This window comes from Rhipicephalus sanguineus, chromosome 9 (genome assembly GCF_013339695.2).
Source record: "Rhipicephalus sanguineus isolate Rsan-2018 chromosome 9, BIME_Rsan_1.4, whole genome shotgun sequence".
NCBI lineage: Eukaryota > Metazoa > Arthropoda > Arachnida > Ixodida > Ixodidae > Rhipicephalus > Rhipicephalus sanguineus.
Genome location: NC_051184.2, coordinates 60,536,333 through 60,559,910, shown reverse-complemented (window position 1 = coordinate 60,559,910; position 23,578 = coordinate 60,536,333). Strand labels below are relative to the sequence as shown.

The following is a 23,578-nucleotide window of genomic DNA, read 5'->3' as shown; positions in this document are numbered from 1 at the left end:
ACGTAATGAAAAGAAATAACGCCGCGTCGTTGCTTTCACATGACTCTAGGAGAGTCAAGACACAAAGCGGCCCTCATAGTGCAGAAGCATCGACATCGCAAACACACGAATAAAAATGCGGCGAAGCTTTAGGCGCCCCTATTAACGTATTCGTTTATGCTGCCGGATTCACACCTTGAACGCGCCGAAACGTATGCCAGTTGCGTCGCATCGGGTTCAGTTCGACACGACATCGACAAGCCGTATGGTCATATTATAGCGATGACTTCGTCCTAGACGGGACTACGCACACTATATCGCCTATACCGTACAACACTATACCGTACAACACTGAAACTAGTAAAAAAAAACACGAAAGAATGGCTAGGAAGAGAGATACGCAAAATTAATAAGCTGCTACAACGAAACTAACAAACGATAGTAGTGTGCAGTGTTCAAAACCTCGGAGGAGGCACGCCAGTCGGAAACCAGAGCGGGGGCGAAGTCACTTGGCACTGCACAGTAGTATGGTCGGCAAGGTACATCAGCTGAACAAGCGGCACTTGTCCTTAGGATTCATGGGCGACCCGAGCGGGCAGCCGAATATCCTTCCGAAGTGACGGCTGTCCTTAATTCCTTGGTTGCAGTTTAGCTCCGCATCCGGGATGTCCTTCGGATTGCCCTCGCACGTCAGGTAGCACATCATCTGCGATCACGAGTGAAGAAATGTATTGAGCGATGATTCTTTGTGCTTTTCGTGAGCGGTGGTTGCCTTCACCGAATCCGAAGTGCTGCGCGCTCATTGGCGGTCCCTTGATACGTCACGCTTACTAATACCTTGTAAAAGCTTGTAATAGCTTGTACCCTTTAATATGGAGCACCCGAAACGTGCAGCTAAATAATTACGCGGTGTTCATACATTCCGCTCCCACCGACGTGCGGCCGCCGTTGCCGGGAATCGTACCCGCGTCCTCCAGCATGGCATCGCGACACCTTAGCCACTAAGCTATATATTGGTGGGTCTCCTGTAAGAGCAGGGAACACGATTCAGCAGAGACTGGTCAGTCTCACGGAAGCTTACCTATAGCTTAAACTGAGGTGTTAATTCATACTAGTTCGTTGATTTTACATTACTGTTGCCTATATTTCTGTTAGTTATATTTGTCTTATACTATGCGGTAACATCGATTGACTACTAATTATTTCGCGAGGAATCGGCCCACCTTTGGCCAAGCGACGATTCCATGTGATGTCGTCATTATATGGCGTCGCGGTATGTGACGTCATGGTGATGTGATGATGTCACAAATGCTGGCGATCTGTGACGTCATGATGCCGTCATCACACGATCATGATTTTTCGCATCACTCGTGCTGACGCCGCCGCCGACGGCTACTTTTCGCTTTTCACGAGGCATCTGAGGCTTTCGCCATAAAAAAAAAACAAAAACAAAAAAAAACGTGCAAGAAAAAGGTCGAAGGATCTCAGAGGCCATACTCGCCTGGAAGAAAGTCTGGTCGCGTTTGAAGTCCTTCAGGTCCTGTCTATTGGTTGCGTCGGCGTCGAATGCCTGGTACGCGATGTCGACAGCCGCCGACCGGTAGAGGGGGTCTCGTGCTTTGGGCGTAATCGCCGACTTGTTGTAGTAGCAACTCAGCCGGCTTTCCAACACCTCCTTACTCTCTTTCGGAGCCTGAAAGAACCATACAGGGATTAGTGAGCCGCTAGTGAGTGGCTAATACGTGATCATAGGCGTGCGCAGGGTTCCCCTTCAGGGGGGGCGAAGGTTGGTCGCAGCGCCCCCCCCTCCCAATTATGTCAATGTATGGCGCTGACATTCCGTTGAAGAATAACCTTGCTCGCTTTGTCATGGTGCCCTATAAATGACGCCTTTAGGCCTGATTTATATAATCGGCTGTCCATAAATGTATCGTGGATAGTGAAGTTCTTTCCGAAGGTACCTTATGGCCCGTTGCTAGAAAGATGAGGTATTGCCTGACGACACTTAGCGCACATTATATTCAGTTTTAATAAATAGAGAAGAATAAAATATACATTCATTCCACATGCAGTAATTCTCCTTTACCCCATCAAAGTTAAGTTTGTCACGTGCTTGAAGTATGCACAGGCGTTAACTGTTTTCTGCATGCATCACTGTGAGAAAAATTTTAACGTTTGATATATTGCCGCAAGAACGCGGTGCGTTGAAGGCGTCTTCAAACACGGTAGTAATGCTTCAAGTAAAGTTGTCCTTGTCAAAACGCACAATAATGAGGTGAATGCAGGCGCACTGAGCTGACGAGTGGTTCGATTCACCTGTTGCTTCGTATCCGCAGATTTTTAGTGGAACGAGCAACGAGTGATGTGTTTCCCTTGCAAGCACTTCTGGTCGAGCACTTCCGGTTCTAAGAATGTGTTTAAAAACAAACAAAACTGGTAAGAAATAGATGGTCCTGGTTCAATTTAAGGGTTACATTGGATACATATGCTATCCGAGCATAAAGTTCCTTAAGATAACCCACTAATTCTCAGGATAGTTAACGAAAATTACACGAATGAGTTCATTCAACGAGCAGATGCTTTTCTTGCGAGCAGCTGGGATCGTTGCGACACCTGATGGAGCAGGTCTCAACCACGCGCTCCTTCCTACGTGGCCTCCGCGATCAGCTTCGGCAGAGCTCGAAACACGAGGTTAACCCTAGGTACACACCACGGCACACGAAAGTTGAGGTGCGAGTGCCACCATGCGGACACCTAAGCCGGCGTGCAATCTCGGAGGCCATGGGTCGTCTCCAGATTTATTTTTCTTCGCACGATAATCACGCGAGACACGGGAGAATGGGTGGGCGACTGCATGGCAAAGCAGGGTGGGAGACAATTCACAACTTATATTTCTCGTATATGGACCAGTATGTACCCTAATGACGTCACGTGAATCGCCGTTCTGGCATCACGAAGTGCGGCAGAAAGACGAGAACCACCAAGAGAGAATAACGTGCTCGTTTTTTTAGTATTTGCGGAGGCTATTTAGCGGCCCTTCAAGTAGGAATTTGCACCAACTCGCCTAACTGTCTCTGTGATGTATGTGATGACGTCATCATGTGACCTCACGTTATGTGACGTCATGATGACGTCATTGGGTGATCACTCGTGTTGACGCCGCCGACAGTAAATTTTCGCGTTTGATGAAGCATCTATGAAGGCTCGTTCACACCAGGCCCGTAGCCAGGAATTTTTTTTTTTTTTTGGTGGGGGGCACTTGCTGAAAACCTTGATTATTTGAGAAAAACACCCAATTTCATTAGTTATTTTTGGTAAAAACACCTACTTCACGAAAAGTTTGGGGGGGTGGGGTTCCTAGGGCCCCCCTATGGCTACGGGCCTGGTTCACACCTGCGACTAGCACCGGTCGCGTAACCATTTGCGACTAGGCGACCGAAAAGCGATATATGAGCGATCGATGTTCACACCTACGTGCGACCTATAGTCGTCGCTAAACAGAGTTCACGTCTGTTCGCATTGCCACGGCCGCTACATAAAAAAAAAACAGTAGCGGCCGTGGCATTGCTATCGTCTGCGCATCTGATTAGTTGAGAGCTTCGCGATCGCGGTCGCGCGACTTCAAAATTGAGCAGTGAGCAACCGAGTCAAAGCGGCCATTTGCGGCCGGTCGCTTTGCGACTAACTCGTTCGCGCGACTGGTGCTGGTCATAGGTGTGAACATAGTCTTTAAGGCTTTCGTCTTAATAACGGTTTGGAACAGGACTTAACCGCTCACCCTGTCGACGATCAATTCGGCGGCGGCCGCCCCGATCAGCGTGCCCAGTGCGCCGTAGTTTGCGGCGTCCGTCGAACCCTCGCCGAACAGCGGCAGCTCCCCGAACAGGGGCAGCGCTCGCAGGCTGTGGCGCTCCTTGTTGTACAGCGAGTACTTGTCCACGGTTCGCATGTCCCACATGTAGAAGGTGCGCATGTCGTCCCAATCCGCCTCGGACATCATGCGCCTCGTTTGGGCCACGGAGACCAAGTTGGCCACGACCGAGTCGGTCATGTCCGTCACGTTGGCCAGCCGCTGACGTAGCTTGGCCTCCGAGAACCGCTTCCGGTAGAACAGAAGCTCCTGCGGATGGCGTCATTCGAAGTACACGCGAATTTGTTAGTGGTTTGTTTCTCGCCACTCATTTCTTCATAAAACACGTGGACAATTTCTGCACTAAGCGCCACAGTGGTCGGTCTAGTGGTTATGGTTGTCGACTGCTGACCCGAAGGTCGCGGGATAGAATACCGGCCTCGGTGTTCGCATTTTCGATGGAGGCGAAAATACTTGGGGCTCCTGTACTTAGATTTAGGTGCACGTTAATGAACCCCTCAGGTGGTCGAAATTTCTGGAGCCCTCCACTACGACGTCCCTCATAATCATATCGCTATTTTGGGACATGTAAAACACCAATAATTATTAATAATGTGTTAGAGGGGCCCCTAAACCACTCCGAGTTCACAGACCAGAGAGTGGTTGCTTTCTCGCCTTCATTACCCTTCCTGTATTCGCTATCTCTTTCTCGCCGCTTATTTCTTCATAAAGAACGCGGACGATGTCAGCGCTAAGCGTTGAGTCTATCAGCATTTCGCCCTTTTCGGCTACGCGCTGTTGTCTCCGCTTGCGGGTTAGTGTTGACCGCCTGGTGTTCGTTAACGCGCATCGAAGTCACGAGTGTCCTAGCGTTTCGCCTTCATCAGGATCCAGCCTCGGTGACCAAGAACCGAAGCCGCGCTCTCGAACATAGCGTCGAGAAAAAGAATGATAGGATCTCAGTGTCATTGCGACAGAGTCACGCCTGTGTTGAATGTATTTTGGCGGTACGTTAGCGCAGCATACTTATAGTTGGACACTCGCACAAAAAAAAAGTCACGCGGTCCCTTATGCATGTGCCCAAGACGACTGGAAGGCGAAAGCCATCTTTTTCTTAGTATTTATACCCCCCTCCCCTTGCCCTCATCGAAAGCTTTCTTCAAACGTGGTTTTTCGCTACTTATGGGATCGTAGGCATTGGAACCTTTCTTCATAGAGTTGCCTACAATATTTACTAGAGGGTACTCTGGCGCTAGTGTCTATGGGAGCTGCAACGCATGGCGCTTCAGCCAGCATGGGAATGATGGGTAGTACACGGATTTGTCGAAACTTCCTTCTTTCAACTCCGTTTGGCTCCATGTGGCCCTGGAGCCGCTTTGTCTCAAAACAAAGTTCAGCAAATGTTTAACAGTTCCACTTCACCACCATAATCTTTTAGATGCGAAGTATCTCTTGCTCGGGGGTATGTAAGGCGGCGTGGTAATCCGCACGCAGCGTTGATGTCCGCACTCACACTACGCATGCGCGACTCTCCTCCTTCCCTCTCTCCAACAGCTGCGCGTTACTCTCTCCATTTCTCTACCAGCACCTGCTTGCGCTTCTCCTGCGTTCCCGCTTCTGCTCTCACGGCGCATACGCTACTCTCCTCCTCTAGTCTCCTCTCCTTCAAATAGTAGAGCGCTGCGCGCGTTAAGTCCAGCGCTTGCCTCGGTTGGCTCCTCTGAAATGCGGGCTCGACATGCCGAAATTCTCTCCTGCGCAGCGCCGCGATGAGGGCCAGCGCATGCGCGTCCCCTCCCCCTCTCTCTCCTCTCCTACGCTGCCTCTCTCTCGCGCGCCTGTCGACGTTCCCCGCATGCCCTGTGAGAATTAACGGCCAGGCTAGAGGGAAGACACGACGCGCGTAGTGTTCCTCTTCGCGTTCCACGACGCGAGGTCGGTAGCATGCCCAGCGAACGCCAACGGAACGCGATTGTGCAAGTGCTCCGGCTTCGCATCGCCTCATGGTCCCCTTTAGCGGGAGGTGGTGTAATTTTTTAGTGGCGAAGCTCCTTAAGGCGGCACCCGTTCGTCCCTCGTAGTCGTAGTCGTAGTGCGTAACTATTCTCACGCTTTGACCTCCAAGGTGGTGCCGGTGGGAGATTTTTCCTGTGCGTTGTTGAACAATAAAAAATTCGCAGCGTTAGCTAAAAGCCGACTTCTTCTGTCTCTCATTCCCATTAGCAGCCATTGTTTACCTCCAAGGTAGTGCCTGGTGAGATTTCTCCTGTGCGTGATTAAACAATAAAAATTTTGTTCAAAACGCCGTTGATTGATGAAATAAACCAACGAAAGACGCCAGATGTTTTGTAAAAACAAAACGAAAGAACGCCAGATGTTTCTAAAGCGAAACGAAAAAGACGCCAGCTGCTTAACGAAAGACGCAAGGTGTTTTCTAAAGCAATGGTTTTCTAAACAATGAAAATTCACAGCGTACATGTAAAATTAAAGTGAGCTGCAAGTCGTCATAACTCATCGAACCTTTAGTATAAACGCGCCCGATCTCACGTCGGTGATGATGTACTGGGCAGAATTCACGGAAGATTCACGGTTTACCGATGAACCTCCGCAGCTTCGCCCACTCATCATCATTAACTCCGTGGATATGCTGTGATTTTTTTTAGACTCACCAATTCAAATCGGCTCGCGAAGTTGACAACGGTACATTCTTTTATCCGAAACAAACGCCAAAACACAACAATAAACAAAGCCACAAGTGTGCTCGAAGCCGCAAGCACGAAGACTAGGCAAATCCGTGTACTGCCCATCATTCACATGGTGACTGAACGATCGCAGCGCCAGAGTTCCCTCGAGTAAATATTGTAGGGAACTCTATGCCTTCCTGCACATCACGGGTTTTCGCAGTGCCTCTGTGATCAGCCCAGCTCATGATGACGTCAAAAATTATGGCGACCTTTGATGTCACCACATGATTTTTTGCATCACTCGTGGTGGCGCCGACTCCGACGGTTGCTTTTCGTGTTTAATTAGGCACATAAGGCCTTAAGGCGGGATGAGACTTGGCTTGGTCAAAAAATTCGATACTGATATTTTACAATCATATGATAGGGAATTGCTTTATCTTTCGGAAAATTGATCACACTTGGGTAATGGCGGTTTTAAAAATAATTTTTCGCGGTCCTCTTTCTTCGACACGTTGACAGGGAATCTGGGTGTAACTCTACCTGATCTCTGCGTTTTTCTCAAAACAACATTTTTGGAGGTTTGTGCACCTTTTTCTCGGGAAATGTAAAGCACAGACAAACAAAAATTTTCACATAGGCTAACTAGTGGCATTTACATAACTGGAACTACAATCAGTAGCCTAGGTGCATTTGTGTTTTCTTAGCATAAAAATAAGTGGCAATTTTCATACATCGACAAACGCAAAAAATATAACAAATCTAGTTTTTGCTGTACGCTCACAATTTTAGTTACACTTCTGTAAAACGTTGGTTGCTACCCTTGTACAAAATTGCAATGTTCTGCAGATAGCAAATGTTAACAAAAAAGTACATGTGTAGAAAAACTAATAAAATAAAACAAAAAGAACAATAAATACAATTTAAAACTAATTTTGAGCTCCAATGAGCAACATGCGTCTATCTGTAAGATTCCCTGCGAATTTTATAGCCATAATTTTTATTGCCACTGCTGTAAAGCTTAATTTCGAAACTCATTTTCAAAATCTCACCCCACCTTAACAATAGTAACTCAGCACGAAGACGCGCAGGCGGATACGCACCGTGAAGTTCTTCTCGGTGAGGCCTATGTCGCCGAGCCACTTGTTGTACGCGAGCTGCTGCTTGAATGCCCCGCCCAGAGTCTCGGCTATGGCGCCCACCATCTCGGTGTTCTTGCCGCTCGCGTCGCGCGTGAACCGGTAGAACAGCGCCCAGCCGAGCATGAGCTCGGTGAGCTCCAGGCAGTCGACCTCCTGGGGTCTCGAGATGCGCGCCGACACCCTGGCTCCGAAGTACTCGTACCACAGGGCGTTCGTGCGCCTGTCCAGAGCACGCCACATCAACTGCGCCATCGCACGAGCGTATGACGCGGGCCTTTCTGCTTTCACGAGAATTAGTGCGCGCTGCTCTCCTAGTCAAAGTCTTAAGGGCACTGGTGTGGCTGGAGGGGGCGAGCAGTTCAACCCTCCCCGCCGAATTTTCAATTTTGTATGTGCATATACACACACACATACAAACGCAGGCACGAACATAAATAATGTATGGTTGAACCTCTCTCCTGAAAAAAAAATTTCTGGCTACGCTACTGATTAAGGGTAAAGACGGAGTGGCGTAAACACTCTGAAAGGGACAGACAACCGCTCACCACACGAATTGAGATCACCCCACTAATGGAAAGACTGTCTGTAATACTGGCTGAAAACGAGTCCTGCTCTCCTCTTTAGATGCGGATTTATATTTTTATTTCTTCACTAAGATCACTGCTGACATTTGGCGCTCCACGCGGCAAAAAGGCGAAGATGCAGATGAGTCCGATCACGTGACCTTTTACTGGTGTACGCGGTTGGTGGTACCTGTGCTGGTAACGTGAAAACTTGGGCGTGTTGGTTGATGCATGGTGAACCACAGCGCAGCTACCGAGATGAGGAACATTATAATAATGTCAATAATAATGTCACTTTTCGCGTGTTATGGGGCATCTCAGGCTTTAGCCTTGAAAGAATGTTCACCTGCAGTAGCAGCCAGCCGAGGTAGAAGATGACCTTGTCGTCCCCCAGTTCCTCCAGGAGTTCACCGAATTTCTTCATGTATGCGAGTCCCTTCACGTGCACCGGTGTCGACGGGGTCATATTGTAGGTCTGCGCGACGAACGCGATCAGCTTTCTCGCGCTGTACGGCCTCATAGTGTCTTCCAGCTTGGACATACTCTCCAGCGTCTGGCTGCCCGCTGAACGGCCGGGGAACAGAAGCTCGGCGAACACCTTGTTCTCAATCTGGACGAAGGTGTCGAAGTCCACCGTTCCCGTCATGTCCGAGGCGTACGCGGTGAGTGACCTGGCGTAGTAGTTGCGATAGACGCTGTCGTCGGAGCTGTTCAGGAACAAGACCCAGTTACGCCTCCATATGAAGATGGCGATGCCCGGCGCGACGCTGAGGTACACCTGCGGTTCCAACAAAATGCGACAGAGTTTTTCATTTTTAGTGGCAAGAGCACAGAGCGACAGTCTTGCTTCTCTTTTCAAGCATATCCGGTGGAGCACTTATTTCCCCTTTTGAGAATATTCATAAATGGTCTTCTAAAAATAAAAGATAAGGGATACATAAGATGTCGGGCATCTGATGTATCCAGTATATAACGTACAATTCATCGTCATCGTCATCAGCCTGACTGCGCCCACTGCATGGCAAAGGCGTCTCATGTTACGTCATCAGCCTGGTCAAACAACCCCGTATAATTAATGAAGACCAAATTGATTGAGTTCATTGAAAGATTACGAGCAGCTTAGGTCGCCTCGATGACAGCGTTCCTTCGTACAGTGTGGTGACAGCGTCCGCTGTTTGACCCAATACGGCGGCGGCGCGGTCGATGGGTGTCGCCACCCTTTGCGAAGGAACGCTGGTAACGCTGGCATGGAGGTGTCCCGTAGCAGCGGGGATCGTTGCGGCACCTAGCGGAGTAGATCTGAACCACGCGCTTTTTTTCTACGCGGCCTCCGTGATCCACTTCGGCAGAGCGCTAGTTAACCCATGGAATACACCAGGGTACACGAACGCCGATGTGCGAGTACCACTACCAGACGTCTAAGTCAAGAGATATGGTCGCCTTTAGAATTTTCGCCTTTAATTACGACTGGTCGCCTACGTCATTATCACGATGAAATAAGCTCAGTAACATTCGCAAATCCCTACGGCGTGGCGCTGCTAGGCGTTAGTGCGCGTGCTCGATTTCGGGACACGGCTGTCAGCGACAGAGAGGTGCAGGATATGTTTAGGGCATTTGTGGAAAGCAGGCGAGAGACTGGGATAATCAGTGCCGTTACAGTGTGCGCGCACCGCCCCTGCAGAACTAAGCCCTGGTCATGGTCGGTACCGTGACGAGAGAACGCTATTTACGATATCCCGTTGTCATGCAAGTTGTTCCTGTTACGTTGACCGAACAGGTCGATGTATTAGTGGAAGATTGCAGGAGTATTCTTTCAGATTTAGAAGCTCATGTCGGCCACATTTGGCGTCGTTTTACTGCACGTAATGGTGTAAGTTGGCCTTTGATTATACATGCATTCTTTGGAAGGAACAATAGTACAGGCAGTAACAAAAGCGCACCGCGCTGCGCAACCACACAGTTGGAGCTAAATGGGAAAATGTATTTTTATAACAGTCGTAGATTGTGCCCCTCTCCTATCCTACTGAGACGCGCCAACCACTGACATTGACAAAGTAGCGATACTGATGCGACGTCAAGCAGAACACATTCCTTTCATTGAAATTTTGGCGGTGGTTATGACGTCACTCGTTACGTTTCTGCCCAGGTCGCGTGGCTCTCCCTCATGTGACAGCTACCGGAAGTTCCGCTATTGCTCTTTTTAAGATACGGAACCAGGCCTCGGTGTATCTGCGCCTGTCCATATGGTGCTTGGTTTGCGCAGCTAGCTTCTCCATGTGCTAGTACCTTAAGATAGCGGTCGCGACGCTGTCTGTGCAAACTATCAATAGGCACGTTTGACGTCCGCCTCACTTGCGACCGCGACTGACACTGGAGGAGCCTCGCGATCGGCGCCATATACCGGCATACCTCGCCGGTGAACGACTCGACTCTTCGGATCTCGAGCATCGAGCCGAATAGGAAGTGGGCGTAGACGCTGGCAGCGACGACGTAGGCGTCGTCGTCCTTCGGTCCCAACCGGGGCCAGTAGACGCCCGCTTGCCGGAAGGCCTCCTGGAATTCCTTGGTCTGGTCCCGCCCGTCCACCACGACCGTCACGCAGGTCTGGTAGAAGCGCGCAGTCTTCTCGGACGGACCCGCCTGGTCGCCTACCACCGTCTGCGATGAAAACAAAAAAACAAATAGCTATCGTCACCTTCGCACTTCGGACTGCCAAGTTCCCTCTATGAATGACAGCTTTAACGCAGGACTTCGTCTATATATGTGATAATTTGACACAATGCCAAGAATGCTTAGGGAGACTCTAGTAAGGTCTAGCGATACCTTGCGATAGGCCTCGCCTGATTTTCATATCAAGGTTAAAAAACCTGAAACATAATGGAATAATAATTGTTGGGGTTTTACGGCCCAAAATTATGATATGATTATGAGGGACACTGTAGTGGAGGGCTCCGGAAATTTCGACCATGGGGTGTTCTTTAACGTGCCCCTAAATCTAAGTACACGGGCCTCTAGCATTCTGCCTCCATCGAAATGCGGCGGCCGCGGCTCTATCACGCTACCTTCGGGCCAGCAGTCGAGCGCCATGGCCACTTTACCACCGTGGCGAGTTTCCTCTGGTATATAAAATAGGAACGTTGTTCTTAATGCGAAAGCATGCTAAGGGCGGTCACTACATAAGGTATAGCGATATCTTGATGGGTTCTCGGCTGATTTTCATTTCGCCATAAGAAACTTACGGAGAGCACGCTTCGTTATGTTTAGGTACGAAATACATGATGTACCATGGACGTGAAGTTGTAAAACGTTAACTACTTCGTTATATCGAGAATTTCATTACAGTGAAGTTGGTTATATCGAGGTACAAGTAGTAAATATATTCAGACGAGCTTTTGTAGCGGCTACTTGGAACATAATGGAGAAAAAAAAGGCAGCGCTGCCCTCTTCATCCGTAGTAAATTGTTTGTTAGTCTCAGGGCGCTCTGTCTATATGGCCAACCTTACAAGGGCGTAGTTGGAATACAGACTTTCGGGCTAGTTGGTTAACTACATTGAATGAAGCCATAGCGCGGAAAACGCAGGGACAAAGGAAGACGTCTTGCTTAGTTCCCGTGTTTTTAGCGCTATGGCTTCACTGAATGTAGTTGGAGGGACCAGAAGCTATAACTATTCCAAATCTAGATCAATTTTTGTTGATTTGTGGTGCAGCTAACAGAGCCTGTGTAGCTACTTTTGCTGTTGTAGAAGTGCAGAAAGTATCTCGTACTGTCGTATTGTACTGTTTTTTTTTCTTGTACGTCCCTTTTATCATGCGTTGCATGTTATTTCTAATGGTAGATGCGCTTTTCTCGCATACGCGAAATGTAACAATGTAGGTAATATACTACAGATCTACTTACTATTGAAAAAGTGTTCCCGTACTCCTCATATCGTCCCTGTTGTTTTTCTGGGAACTTGTCTCTCATGTTAGATGCCTCTAATGTATGCTCGCTCCCTGTATGGGTCTGCAGAAGACTGGCACTATAAATAAATAAATAAATAAATAAATAAATAAATAAATAAATAAATAAATAAATAAATAAATAAATAAATAAATAAATAAATAAATAAATAAATAAATAAATAAAATAAATAAGGGCAGCTTCGCACTAGTGGTGCAAAGCCTGAAGGAGCAGTGCAGCTGGGCGGCCTTCCTTAGCCTGCCAGCCAAGCCTAGCCTAGAGATTTCCACTTAAGCCTAGATATAGCCACATGAGCGTAGAGAAAGGAAGTTAAGCCTAGGAAAGCCAAGTTGAGGCTCTATCTATATATATATTCATCTCGCTTTCTCTGTCTAATTCGTAAATCTGGTTCACTAAAGATGAAGAAGGCAACAGTTAGCCCCAAAAATGGCTGAGAAGCGACGGCGGTGAGCCGAACACCCCGGGTACGTGCGATAGAATACTAGGGAACGGGAACGGCAATGGCGGTTCAAGAAGACCCCGAAGCGATGGAAGGCCTACGCCAACGACGACGTGCCCGTAGATCAACGTGAGGTGCGAACGCTTGGCTTCAGCGCGAGGTTCTGTGTCTGCAGTTTGGACATCCGTGTCGTGTCCGTGACTGTCTGTGGTTTAACTCTGACCTCTCTACGCTGAGAATCAACGTAGAAACAGCGTAGCATCACCTAGCTAAAGCCTAGCAGCGACCTAGAAGCAATCTAGAAGCAACCTAGAAACAACCTGCATCGCCTAGCCGCTGCGAGAAGACCCTGAAGCGATGGAAGGCCCACGCCAACGACAACGTGTCCGTAGATTATGAGAGGTGCGAAAGCTTGGTTTCAGCGCGAGGTTCTGTTTCTGCAGTTTGGACATCCGTGTCATGTCCGTGACTCTCTGTGGTTTACCTCGAACCTCTCTGCGCTGAGAATCAACCTATAAACAACCCAGCATCAGCAGCGAAAGCCTAGTAACGACCTTGAAGCAACCTAGAAACAACCTGCATCACTAGAAACAACCCTAGAAGCAACCAGATTAGTCTTCGGAATTGCCCCGCCACGCTGTTTGAAGCCTTGCGCGGCCTAGTGCAAGCTTCGCCAATTTTTTTCTATCCTTTCTCTGTGTTTCTTTCTGTCTCTCTGTTTCTGAGATGGTTCACGTTCACTGACGAAGTCGGAAGAGATGATCTGACGTTTCGGAACCGCATACGGGTTCTTTGTTCACTGAGCAGGACTCGAAGTTGTTGTCAATTATATAGGCAAAACGTGACGCAACGAGCATGCGTAGACGGCAGGCATCATAGAGTTTCTTACAATAATACCTAGAGGGGAATCTGGCGCTAGTGTCTACGCGGGCTCCTTGAGACGCGCTTCAACCACCATGGGAATGATGGGAAGTACAGGCTTCGGATTTGCTTCGGATGGATTAGGTTCTTGAGATTCGCAACGCTTGTTTGCCGAGTGTAAAACAAAGTGATATGAAGTTAATTCCAATTAAAACTTGCTTCATTCTTTTGTATGTAAAACTTCTTGCAAAAAGTTTGCGTGATCGTGAGATGGAACTGAAACCTGGACAAATTCAACCACCAGGGTATGCATTGCTCTGCAATTGTGTTCCAGATTTGGCATCACCAAATAATGCATTATTTTTGTACAACACTTGAAAAGAAACACGCTTGTTTTTCCCTCGAAAGTATGCATTATCTATTTGTGGAAATAACAGTACTGTATTGAGTGAGAAACACTTAACGTATTGTCTGCTGCGATGCCAGGTGCGTCTGTTCAAGTGGTCTGCCTCCAACGCATCTCTCGTTTTGTTGTGAAGTCGAGTCAAAGGAGCGCGACGGTGCGTCTACTTAGCTTCGCCGTCGTTTTGCAGCTGATTTGAACGAGTTTTGGTAAGACGCGCTTATCAAACAAACGTGAACTCGATGCAGTTTGCTGCACTGACATGGGACGCTACATCTGTGCGCAGCGGTGAGTGCACGACGCTTTGCTAAAACTGTCAAATACAACCTGTAAAGCTGCAGCGTCGCAGCAAAGCAAGAGATCTAGCGGTCTTCAGCCTCTTTGAACAACAAAGGCGCTGCTTGAGTGCTTTGAAACGCACCCCACTACCCAGGCCTCGCGAAGAACGAAACTGAATCTGTAGAAAAAGATTCGTAGACAGTTCGCTAGTTACCGCAATCCAATCTGGAGCCTGTACTTCCCATCATTCCCATGGTGGTTGAACGATCGCAGCGCCAGTTTCCTCTCTAGGGTATTGTATGAAACTCTATGGCAGGCATAGTTCCTGATGTCCCGTTCATTGTAGCTGGCGTCGACTGAATGATTAGTGATTCCAGAAGCCGGCGTGATGACACGTTCTTTTCCTTGGCGAAGATGGCGGCGTTATCTCATGGTCAATGGTACGATCATGCGCATGCTCAGCGATGGCGTTTGTCGTGCGATTGTTTTTAGTTACGTCACGTTGGTGCTCTTTGAGGCGTCGAGAAAACTTTCCTGTTTCGAAAAGAGCACCAACGTGACGTGACTAAAAACAATAACACGACAAGCGCCATCGCTGAGCATGCGCATGCACAGGATCATACGATTGACCATGGGATAACGCCGCCATCGTCGCCAAGGAAAAGAACGTGTTATGACGCCGGCTTCTGGAATCACTAATCATTCAGTCGACGCCAGCTACAATGAACAGGACACCAGGAACTATGCCTGCCGTCTACGCATGCTCGTTGCGTCACGTTTTGCCTATATAATTGACAACGACTTCGAGTCCTGCTCAGTGAACAAGGAACCCGTATGCGATTCCGAAACGTCAGATCATCTCTTCCGACTTGGCCAGTGACCGTGAATCATCTCATCCAATTCCTGACCAGACGAGATTTCGTCGAACTCTTGACTACGTTCTCTCTGTTTCTCTTTCTTTTTCTGGTTCTCTCGCCCATAGCAGCGCAATCTTATGGTTCCCATAAACGCTTTTCTGCTAGAGTGCCTGGATAGCCGAGTGGTCACGACGCTCGCCTACGGACTAGGGGGCACCCGGGTTCGAATCCCACCTCTTCGAGGAATTTTATTTTGTTTTACTTAATTCTTCTCCTCCTTTCCTTCCTGCAACGCGTTGCGACGCGTGTTGACGTCATTGCTCGGCGAGGTTTTTCTGCGCACACCGAACGGCCTAACGCCCGGCTTCAAGAACTTCGCTGTTAAAAGTACGTTGCATCTTCACGCAAACGCAGACAGCCAAGACCGCAAGGGTTGCCGGAACGCCTCACCGTGACCAGGTACGAGGCGAGCCTGCGCATGAACGTGTTGGTGTGCTCGTCGTACACGGACAGGCCGCTGTGGTTGCGAGGCCATCCGCCGCACACGTGCTGGTAGAAGTTGTCGCACGGCGAGACGCTCTCGTTGCGCGCCTCCAGCAGCATCGCGTTGACGCGCTTGCAGTCGTCCGTGTGACAGTACGCGTGGCCGATCCAGCCCGTCTTCTTTGCCAGTACAGACATGGCCACCAGCGTGGCCGCCAGCACCACGACGGTGCTGCAACAGGCGCAGAGAAGCGTCGTCTTGCGCGACCGTAGCGGCGCCGCCGAATTGGGTGTGTCTGGATGCGAAGGCATCGATATGTCGGGGAAGCTGGGATACTCTCCTGCGTGTAGTGAGTCTCTTTTATTGCGATAGCAATTATATGGACACTGTAGAAGGATGGAAAGCTGGGATATTAAATTTTGGTGACCGTACTTGGAAACGCTCTTGCAAAAAAATTCCAAGAGCATTGGGCTGTAGCGCGCTGCTCAAACACGAAGAAGTAACAACTGTGTAGTCTTTTTTCTTCCTTTTCTTCTTTTATCATCATCAGCCTATCTACGCCCACTGCAGGGCAAAGGCCTCTTCCATGTTCCGCCAATCAACCCGGCCCTGTGCTTTCTGCTGCCACGTTATACCTACAAACTTCTTAATCTCATCTACCCACTTAATTTTCTGTCTCTCCCTCACGCGTTTGCCATCTCTTCGAATCCAGTCAGTTACCCTTAATGACCACCGGTTATCCTGCCGACGTGCTACGTGCCCGGCCCATATGCATTTCTTCTTCTTAATTTCAACTATGATATCCTTAACCCCCGTTTGTTCCCTGACCCACTCTGCTCTCTTCCTGTTTCTTAAGGTTACACCTATCATTTTCCTTTCCATCGCTCGCTGCGTCGTCCTCAACTTAAGTTGAACCCTCTTTGTAAGTCTCCAGGTTTCTGCTCCGTAGGTAAGTGCCGGTAAGATGCAGCTGTTATATACCTTCATCTTGAGGGATAGTGGTAGACTACCGTTCATGATTTGATAATGCTTGCCGAATGCTTCTTTTATATGCTTTTATTAAAAATTCAGTTGCGAGTCAGCGCTGTGGTTTATGTTCTTTTCTATTCGTCCTCGTCGTCGTTGCGCTGTTTCAAGAATGTTCATATAAGGACACTCTCAACGGGTTTTTGCCGTCGCCGTCATGTTCTGTATGAAGTCCAAATTGAGAACATCCTCCACCTCTCCCCCGCGCATCGCGTGCTCTAACCGCGAGTAAAAGCGCGCATGCGCTGGCGACGAACGCGGCTCAAACAGACGACACGAGCCGGCCCATCTGCGTCGCCCGGAGGGCGCATACGATGCCATCACGCGTGCGAGGCAGGCCGTCGATTGCTCGTTCAAGCAGATAGGAAGAGTCCCGCCCGTCTTGAGGGAGCATGAAGGGATGCCAGGGGAGGGGAGGGGGCTGCATCGCTGGAGCAGCAACAGTGAAGTTTGATGATAAGGGCGCGGTCGCGATCGCTGGCGCGCGCGCAATCTCGGCAGGCATCAGGGAACGGCTCGTATTCCCTTCTATGTGCTGCGCTCCCTACGCGAAGGGACTGCACTAAAACCACTCTTTCCCTGGAACGGCCGTATTCTTTTAGGGGCGAAGCTCCTTAAGGCGGCACCCGTTCGTCCCTCGTAGTCGTAGTCGTAGCAGTCGTAGTGCGTAACCAGTCTTACGCTTTGACCTCCAAGGTGGTGCCGGTGGGAGATTTTTCCTGTGCGTTGTTGAACAATAAAAAATTCGCAGCGTGCGCGTTAACTAAAAGCCGAATTCTTCTGTCTCTCATTCCCCATTAGCAGCCATTGGCATGTTCCAGTAGGAAACGTTAGTAGAAGTAGAAGTGTAAGTGTTAGCTAAAAGCCGACTTCTTCTGTCTCTCATTCCCATTAGCAGCCATTGTTTACCTCCAAGGTAGTGCCTGGTGAGATTTCTCCTGTGCGTGATTAAACAATAAAAATTTTGTTCAAAACGCCGTTGATTAATGAAATAAACCAACGAAAGACGCCAGATGTTTTGTAAAAGCAAAACGAAAGAACGCCAGATGTTTCTAAAGCAAAACGAAAAGACGCCAGCTGCTTAACGAAAGACGCCATATGTTTTCTAAAGCAATGGTTTTCTAAACAATGAAAATTCACAGCGTACATGTAAAATTAAAGTGAGCTGCAAGTCGTCATAACTCATCGAACCTTTAGTATAAACGCGCCCGATCTCACGTCGGTGATGATGTACTGGGCAGAATTCACGGAAGATTCACGGTTTACCGATGAACCTCCGCAGCTTCGCCCACTCATCATCATTCACTCCGTGGATATGCTGTGATTTTTTTCACCAGCGCTTTGTAGAGTTACGCGAGACTGGATCGAAAAGAGTTAGCGGCCAGCCTTACTTCTTATAATATAACGATTTTGCTTCGCATTCATCGCTTTTTCCTTGAGGTGAAACCGATTTTTTTTAAAAAAGGAGCTTTCAGAACTAAGATTCACAGGTGTGGAATAACCTTCCACTAGAACTAATACAGAATACGAGTTTCTCCTTTGCACCGAAAATACATTTTAAAGTAACATATAGTCATTAACATATTTACTGCTACAAACAAGCATATTGAATTGACCACCGTGTTTAATGGAGTTGCACGTTATTGCATTTGTGTATACGCTCTTTCACATATTTTTTTGTTATGCTCTTTACGCAAATGTCATAATTAGTTTTCAAAGTGCTATAAGGTCAGTAAATTATTTTTGCATGGATACCGATTGCTTTGCTATCTCATACGCTCTTTTTCATAATTACATTTCAATGAATCCCAACTTGCCTCAGCCTAGGGATTTAGATGGTTTCTACAACCGTTACATTTTTAAAGACTCTTTCTTGAGATACTTAAAGGGAGAAATTTTGGTCTGTCTGTCTGTCTTTGTCTGTCACACGATTCAGCCACCCGACCAAAGTTTAAGAACTTGCTGAACGCCCAGCCATCTTGAACTGGTAGCTGCGTTCATACTTGTGAACATTGTCGATCAAAAAGCAAATCTTACGCCTATCTGTGGTGCAACATCAATATTTAGATATTAGGTGGTGTGTTTCTTTACTAGAGAATACATAGATAGTAATTCTAAAGACCCTATAGTGTTTCTTAGGCTGCGCTGAAACGACGCAGGAACGGCCGGCAGAAGACTATCGTCTTTCGACGACATTTGCAGCTTATCACGCAGATAGGCGGCCAATTTTTCATAGTTGTTTTATATCAAGAAATACAAATTGAAATCTCGGTGTAGGTGTCGTATGCGGCAAACTCTGCGGCGGCAAGCGTACAGAAATGCGGCCCTCGAAGCTGTGCCGGTCGCGTGAGTGTTTGTATGCGCCGTTTTCCAATAATTGATGCTCCATCGATCGTAAACTTGTCGGCGATCGGCCGTCTCTGATATGGCAATCTGATCTTTTTACCGAGGTGACTTGTCATCTCACGTTGCCACATTTCATTTTTGCCTGTACATGAACGCATGACCGTCGTTATTGCCCGTATAGCAACTAGAATGTAGTGCTGCTAAGCACGTGGATGAAGGTCAAATTCCTGACATCGGGGAAGGAAACAGTTAAGAAAGAAAGAAAGAAAGAAGGAGAGAAAGAAAACTTGCCCCCATATTCCTGTTGTTGGAAGGGCTCATGAATTTTTTAATCTCGACGTCGTGTAAGTGCCCGGTGTGGTGTGCGCACAGCTGCTCATGCGGGGGCGCTTATGGATGTGTGTTCGCATAAAGGCCCGACCACACGTACGCGTGACTTTTTGACGTGGCGCTGCGCTCTCTCCTTATGGGGAGAGAGGGCGCGCAGCTTTGCGTAGCCGCGCGCCCTCTCTCCCCATAGGGAGAGGGCGCGGCGCCGCGTCAAAAAGTGACGCGTTGACGCGCTGCAACGCGTACGTGTGGTCGGGCCTTAAGACTCATGCCGGCAGCGCGAGTCGCGACATTTCTATAGGGACGCGTACGCGCGAAACAACACGGCATGATCGGGGCGACGCTGTAGTATTGAACAATACCGTGGATCAGTATAATTAGGATATGCCATAAAAGGCAAAATCAGGTAGTGCAGCTGCTTACCTGGTCCCTGCAATTTCAAGTTACGGGGACCGCCTTTGGTCGGAGAGGCCAGCGTTTGACCCCTGCAAATTGGCACGTAATCAAACAGCCCTTGAGACAGACCGCAACCAGCGTCATCTTGCACACTATTGCGACCCCTTCAAAGGCCGCGTGCGAAGTCAGGGGCTCAGCAGTATTGAGCGCAATTGCTATTAAACTAAGTGCAAATGCTCATTCAAATGACTATTTGCACTTGAACCGTCCGCGAATGGTCATTCAAATGAGCATCTGTAGACAGTTTTGGAGCCGTACAAGTATATTTGCACCGTCGCGCACGCAAGAAAACGACACCAAGTAAGTACACGACTTTACAAACGCTGAATGACGCATTTTATTTTTAAGCTATTCAGATAAATTACACTTGAAAGGTTCCAGAACGTACGTGTTATCGGCATAACTACGTGAGCAAAATATTGCTTACGTGGCGAGGGCCAGGAGCGCACATGACGTTGATCATGACGCGTAGCGAAATTCAGCAACCAGCCCACTGGCATTGTCGGTAGTGAAGCTGGCGTTTTGGCAGCGACGAACATAAAGTTTCTTACAACATTTACCAGAGGAAACTCTGGCAGTGCGACCGTTCAGCCACGTCTGCTGAGGTTAGACACGGGGCGTCACGAAGAATAATGGGTAGTAGATGAATTTGCCTAGTTTTCGTGCTTGCGGCTTGGTTTATTTTCGTGTTTTGGTCTTGTGTTTCTGATGAAAGAATGGCTCGTTGTGAACCTCGCGGGCTGATGTGAATCGGTCAGTATAAAATGGTCAAGACGGTGAAGTGGGATTGCTGAACGTTTGCTGAACTTCGTCTTGCCACAAATCGGCCCCAGGCCACGCTAAGCCGAAAGAAGGAAGCTTAGGCAAATCCATGTTCTTCCCATCATTCCCATGCTGGCTGAAGGGCCATGCGGGACAGCTCCCATAGACACAAGCGTTGACTTTTTCCTCTAGTGCAGCGTTATGAAACTCTATGGCGACGAAGACCTGGGCGTCACGCTTCTGTTCAGGCCACGTGCCTCTACCGCATGTGACGGCGACCTGAAGTTCTGCTGCCGTTCTATTTAAGGTACGAAAACACGCCTAACAAACCACAGTACTTATCATTCCTTTGATCTCACCTAACTTCATTGACCCATGAATTTCGTGTAACTCGCGCGTTGCTCACAATAGCGTTAAGGCGTCTCCAACGCTGCACATTAAGGAATTCTCGAGAAAACATGCTACCGCGAAGAGGTTAACTTAAAGCTACAAATCCTGTCGAGTCATGCAATTATTGGAAATGGGAGCGCACACCGGGTGAAAGGACGAACACAAACGGACAACTCAGCGCCTGTGTTGTCATTTTGTGTTCGTGTTTACCCGGCGTGCGCTGCCACATGCCGTAATGATCAACCAACTAGCACAGAAGTACATCTTAAGCAAGTAATGCAACGCGTTATACAGCATGCAATAGCACGCCTCGCTGGAAAATCGGCAAGTAAACGGATCCCCCCCCCCCGCATGTGAACTACGTGACTGCGAACACTTCGTCGAACAGACGTGACTGCGAACTTCGTCTCCTGTATCAACCAGTGTGTAAGAGTAGGCGAAATGGCACATTCTTCCGGACATGACCATTAACCACACACGTGTCTCGAGGATTAGCGTCATGTATCTAAAGCAGGCCGAAAAGTTGATGACACATGAGTAAAGTAATTAAGGGATTGAGGGTGTGTACCTTTTTAAACCTGAGGGTTTTCAGGTATTGTTTGTCGTTTCAATGCGTAATTGAGGGGAGAACAGAGGAGGCAAACAGCGCAAGTGTAAATTTAGTTCACACGGGGCTACATATAAGTCGAAACTACGTTACGTGCAGGTTGTCCTGCGTGTGAGCTACTCTGCACCAAGCAGCACCAAGTAGCACGGCCAGTGTAAAGTCAGATGATTTGTAAATGAAGAATTTTCTAATCTATCCCCACGATTGTTCCTATCTCCTGGGTACTTTTTTTTTCTTTTACAGCTTAGCTGTAAATGACACACCTGCTTGATTTTGCGGCGTCCGTCCGTGTACGCTTACGAACAGGAAAAAAAAAGCTTGCGTCACCTCCTTCGAGCAAGCACTGACGTCACATAATGACGTCATCGTAAGACGCTCTCATGAAGTCACAGATCACTAAAATTCATGCCTTCATCACGACGCTATCATGATGACGTCACTAAATGACTCCACATGACGTCATCGATTGACCTCGTGGATGCCGATTGACCTCGTGCGGAGCCAATTTAATTTTTTTTTTCCTACGGCTGCTTACTTTTTGTCTGGCGGGGCGACCGCCTGTCTCTGTGGACTGCTTGGGGACGCTGGCGACCTCAGGGACACTGGGGACTTCGGCGCCTTCGTTAACTTGGGCGACTTGGCTAGCGCAGGTGATGCAGCGCGAGACGGTGAACGCGCCATCGGGGAGTTCGCCGCCGAGGCCAGACGCTGCTGCTCTCCAGGGTGTCGTCATGCACACAACGCACAGAATCGAAGAAAAGCCACGTGTATGAGAATCAGGGTGTCGGAACGAAATGTTTTTCGTTTCGGTTTTAGTTTCGTTCCACCGCAAAAAGTTCCGTTCCGTTTCTGTTCCGGAACGAAGAAAAAATGTTCCGTAACGGTTCGTAAACTTTTTTTTATGGAAAAATTTGAAGCTAAAGTAATCATAAAAAAACATTTGATTTGTGATGTAGTTACTTGCCTTCCTCCTAAGAAAACGGGACAAGGGTAAAACACGTTCTTGAGAGGAGCGGAAGTAACTGTACGATGAATTCCTACCAACTAGCACAAACCAGTATGCCCTTCAAAGTCATAGTATTTATTTCTTCCAAATTAAATCACGATTTTTAGTGGGCTCAGTGCTTTGTGTCAAGCGAGTGAGCACGATCTCAGAAGCAGCATGTCACTGAGCGCACTCTGTGATGTGCGAGACCGCTGTTTTGATAAAAAGATTGCCAGGCCTGCGCGGAAGGCGCAGCACAGTCACAGCGAAAGTTGGAAGAGCGGACTTTGTAGATCCCGTTGTAGAGTCTCTTGGGGCAGCTGATACAAGTACACATGCAGGGTACCCACTACGCCATAAATCATCGTAATTTTTCTGAAGTACCGAAGTTCCCACTATGTCATTTTTCGTGATTCTTCGGAGAATCTTGGTAGCCGCTACACATCTGTAAGGCATTATGTGCGTTTTGTGCTGTGGCTGATGACGATGAATTATGGCTGAGCACTTTGCAGTGGGTAGGAAGCATTAAACCACACACTCTTTGCGGAATTAGCATTGTGTGATGGCTGGTTGTCGTTTTACTCTTCTGCCACGCTGTATTACATATGTTAACACGATTCCTTGCCCGACACGACGTCTTTATAGAGTATTTTTGCGAAGGAGTTATAAGCACCAGCGTGGCACTGTGGTGAAAGACCCGACTGCCAGCAAGAGGGCGCAACTTAAAATCCCGTCCGATCCTAGAAATTTGTTTCTCATTTGATTTTTTCTTACTTCACGCGATAGTGGTCACGGACACGGGCGGCGCGGACAACTATGGCGCCAAAATCAGCTGTTCTGATCTCATAAGAGCCTTCGCTGTAACAAACTTCAGCGCCGACAATGCCCTCTCTACTTTGGCCTGCGTGACAGGCCCGCAAAAGTCCACTTGCTCTAATATCAACATCTCTGGTTGCCACTGTTTTCGTTTTTCGCACAATTTCAACATATCTTTGCTTTGGAATTGCTGCCTGAGGTACGCGCTAATACTGTACCCTGAGATATGCTCACATTGCATGAGCTCAGTTGTTCCAGACTGCGAAGTTTTCTTGTGAACCGAAAAACGATTGAAAAAATTTCGGTTTCACTCCGGAACGAAATAATAGATAAAGTTTCGGTTACGTTTTCGTTCCGGTC

The 23,578-nt window shown here is 48.3% G+C and overlaps 1 protein-coding gene across 1 annotated transcript; it reads right to left on the bottom strand.

Moving 5' to 3' along the window:
• Nucleotides 1-523: 523 nt before the first annotated feature.
• Nucleotides 524-22,098, bottom strand: LOC119405570 (endothelin-converting enzyme 2-like). Its single transcript, XM_037672403.1, has 9 exons — nucleotides 21,953-22,098; nucleotides 19,626-19,687; nucleotides 15,467-15,840; nucleotides 10,625-10,873; nucleotides 8,562-8,993; nucleotides 7,614-7,955; nucleotides 3,758-4,099; nucleotides 1,481-1,672; nucleotides 524-685 (listed from the first exon to the last, which is right to left on the bottom strand). Exons 1-9 carry the CDS (start codon nucleotides 22,096-22,098, stop codon nucleotides 524-526), a joined length of 2,301 nt encoding a protein of 766 aa, XP_037528331.1.
• Between the last annotated feature and the right edge of the window lie 1,480 nt (nucleotides 22,099-23,578).

Bases quoted from the DNA above. Each gene is read 5' to 3' on its own strand.
- LOC119405570 (XM_037672403.1), bottom strand. From the start codon at position 22,098: ATGGCGCGTTCACCGTCTCGCGCTGCATCACCTGCGCTAGCCAAGTCG. The intron at 8,994-10,624 runs GTATGCCGGTAT...TTGGAACCGCAG, and splicing joins TCGAGTCGTTCACCGGCGAG to GTGTACCTCAGCGTCGCGCC. The intron at 1,673-3,757 runs GTGAGCGGTTAA...TGGTTCTTTCAG, and splicing joins CCGAATTGATCGTCGACAGG to GCTCCGAAAGAGAGTAAGGA.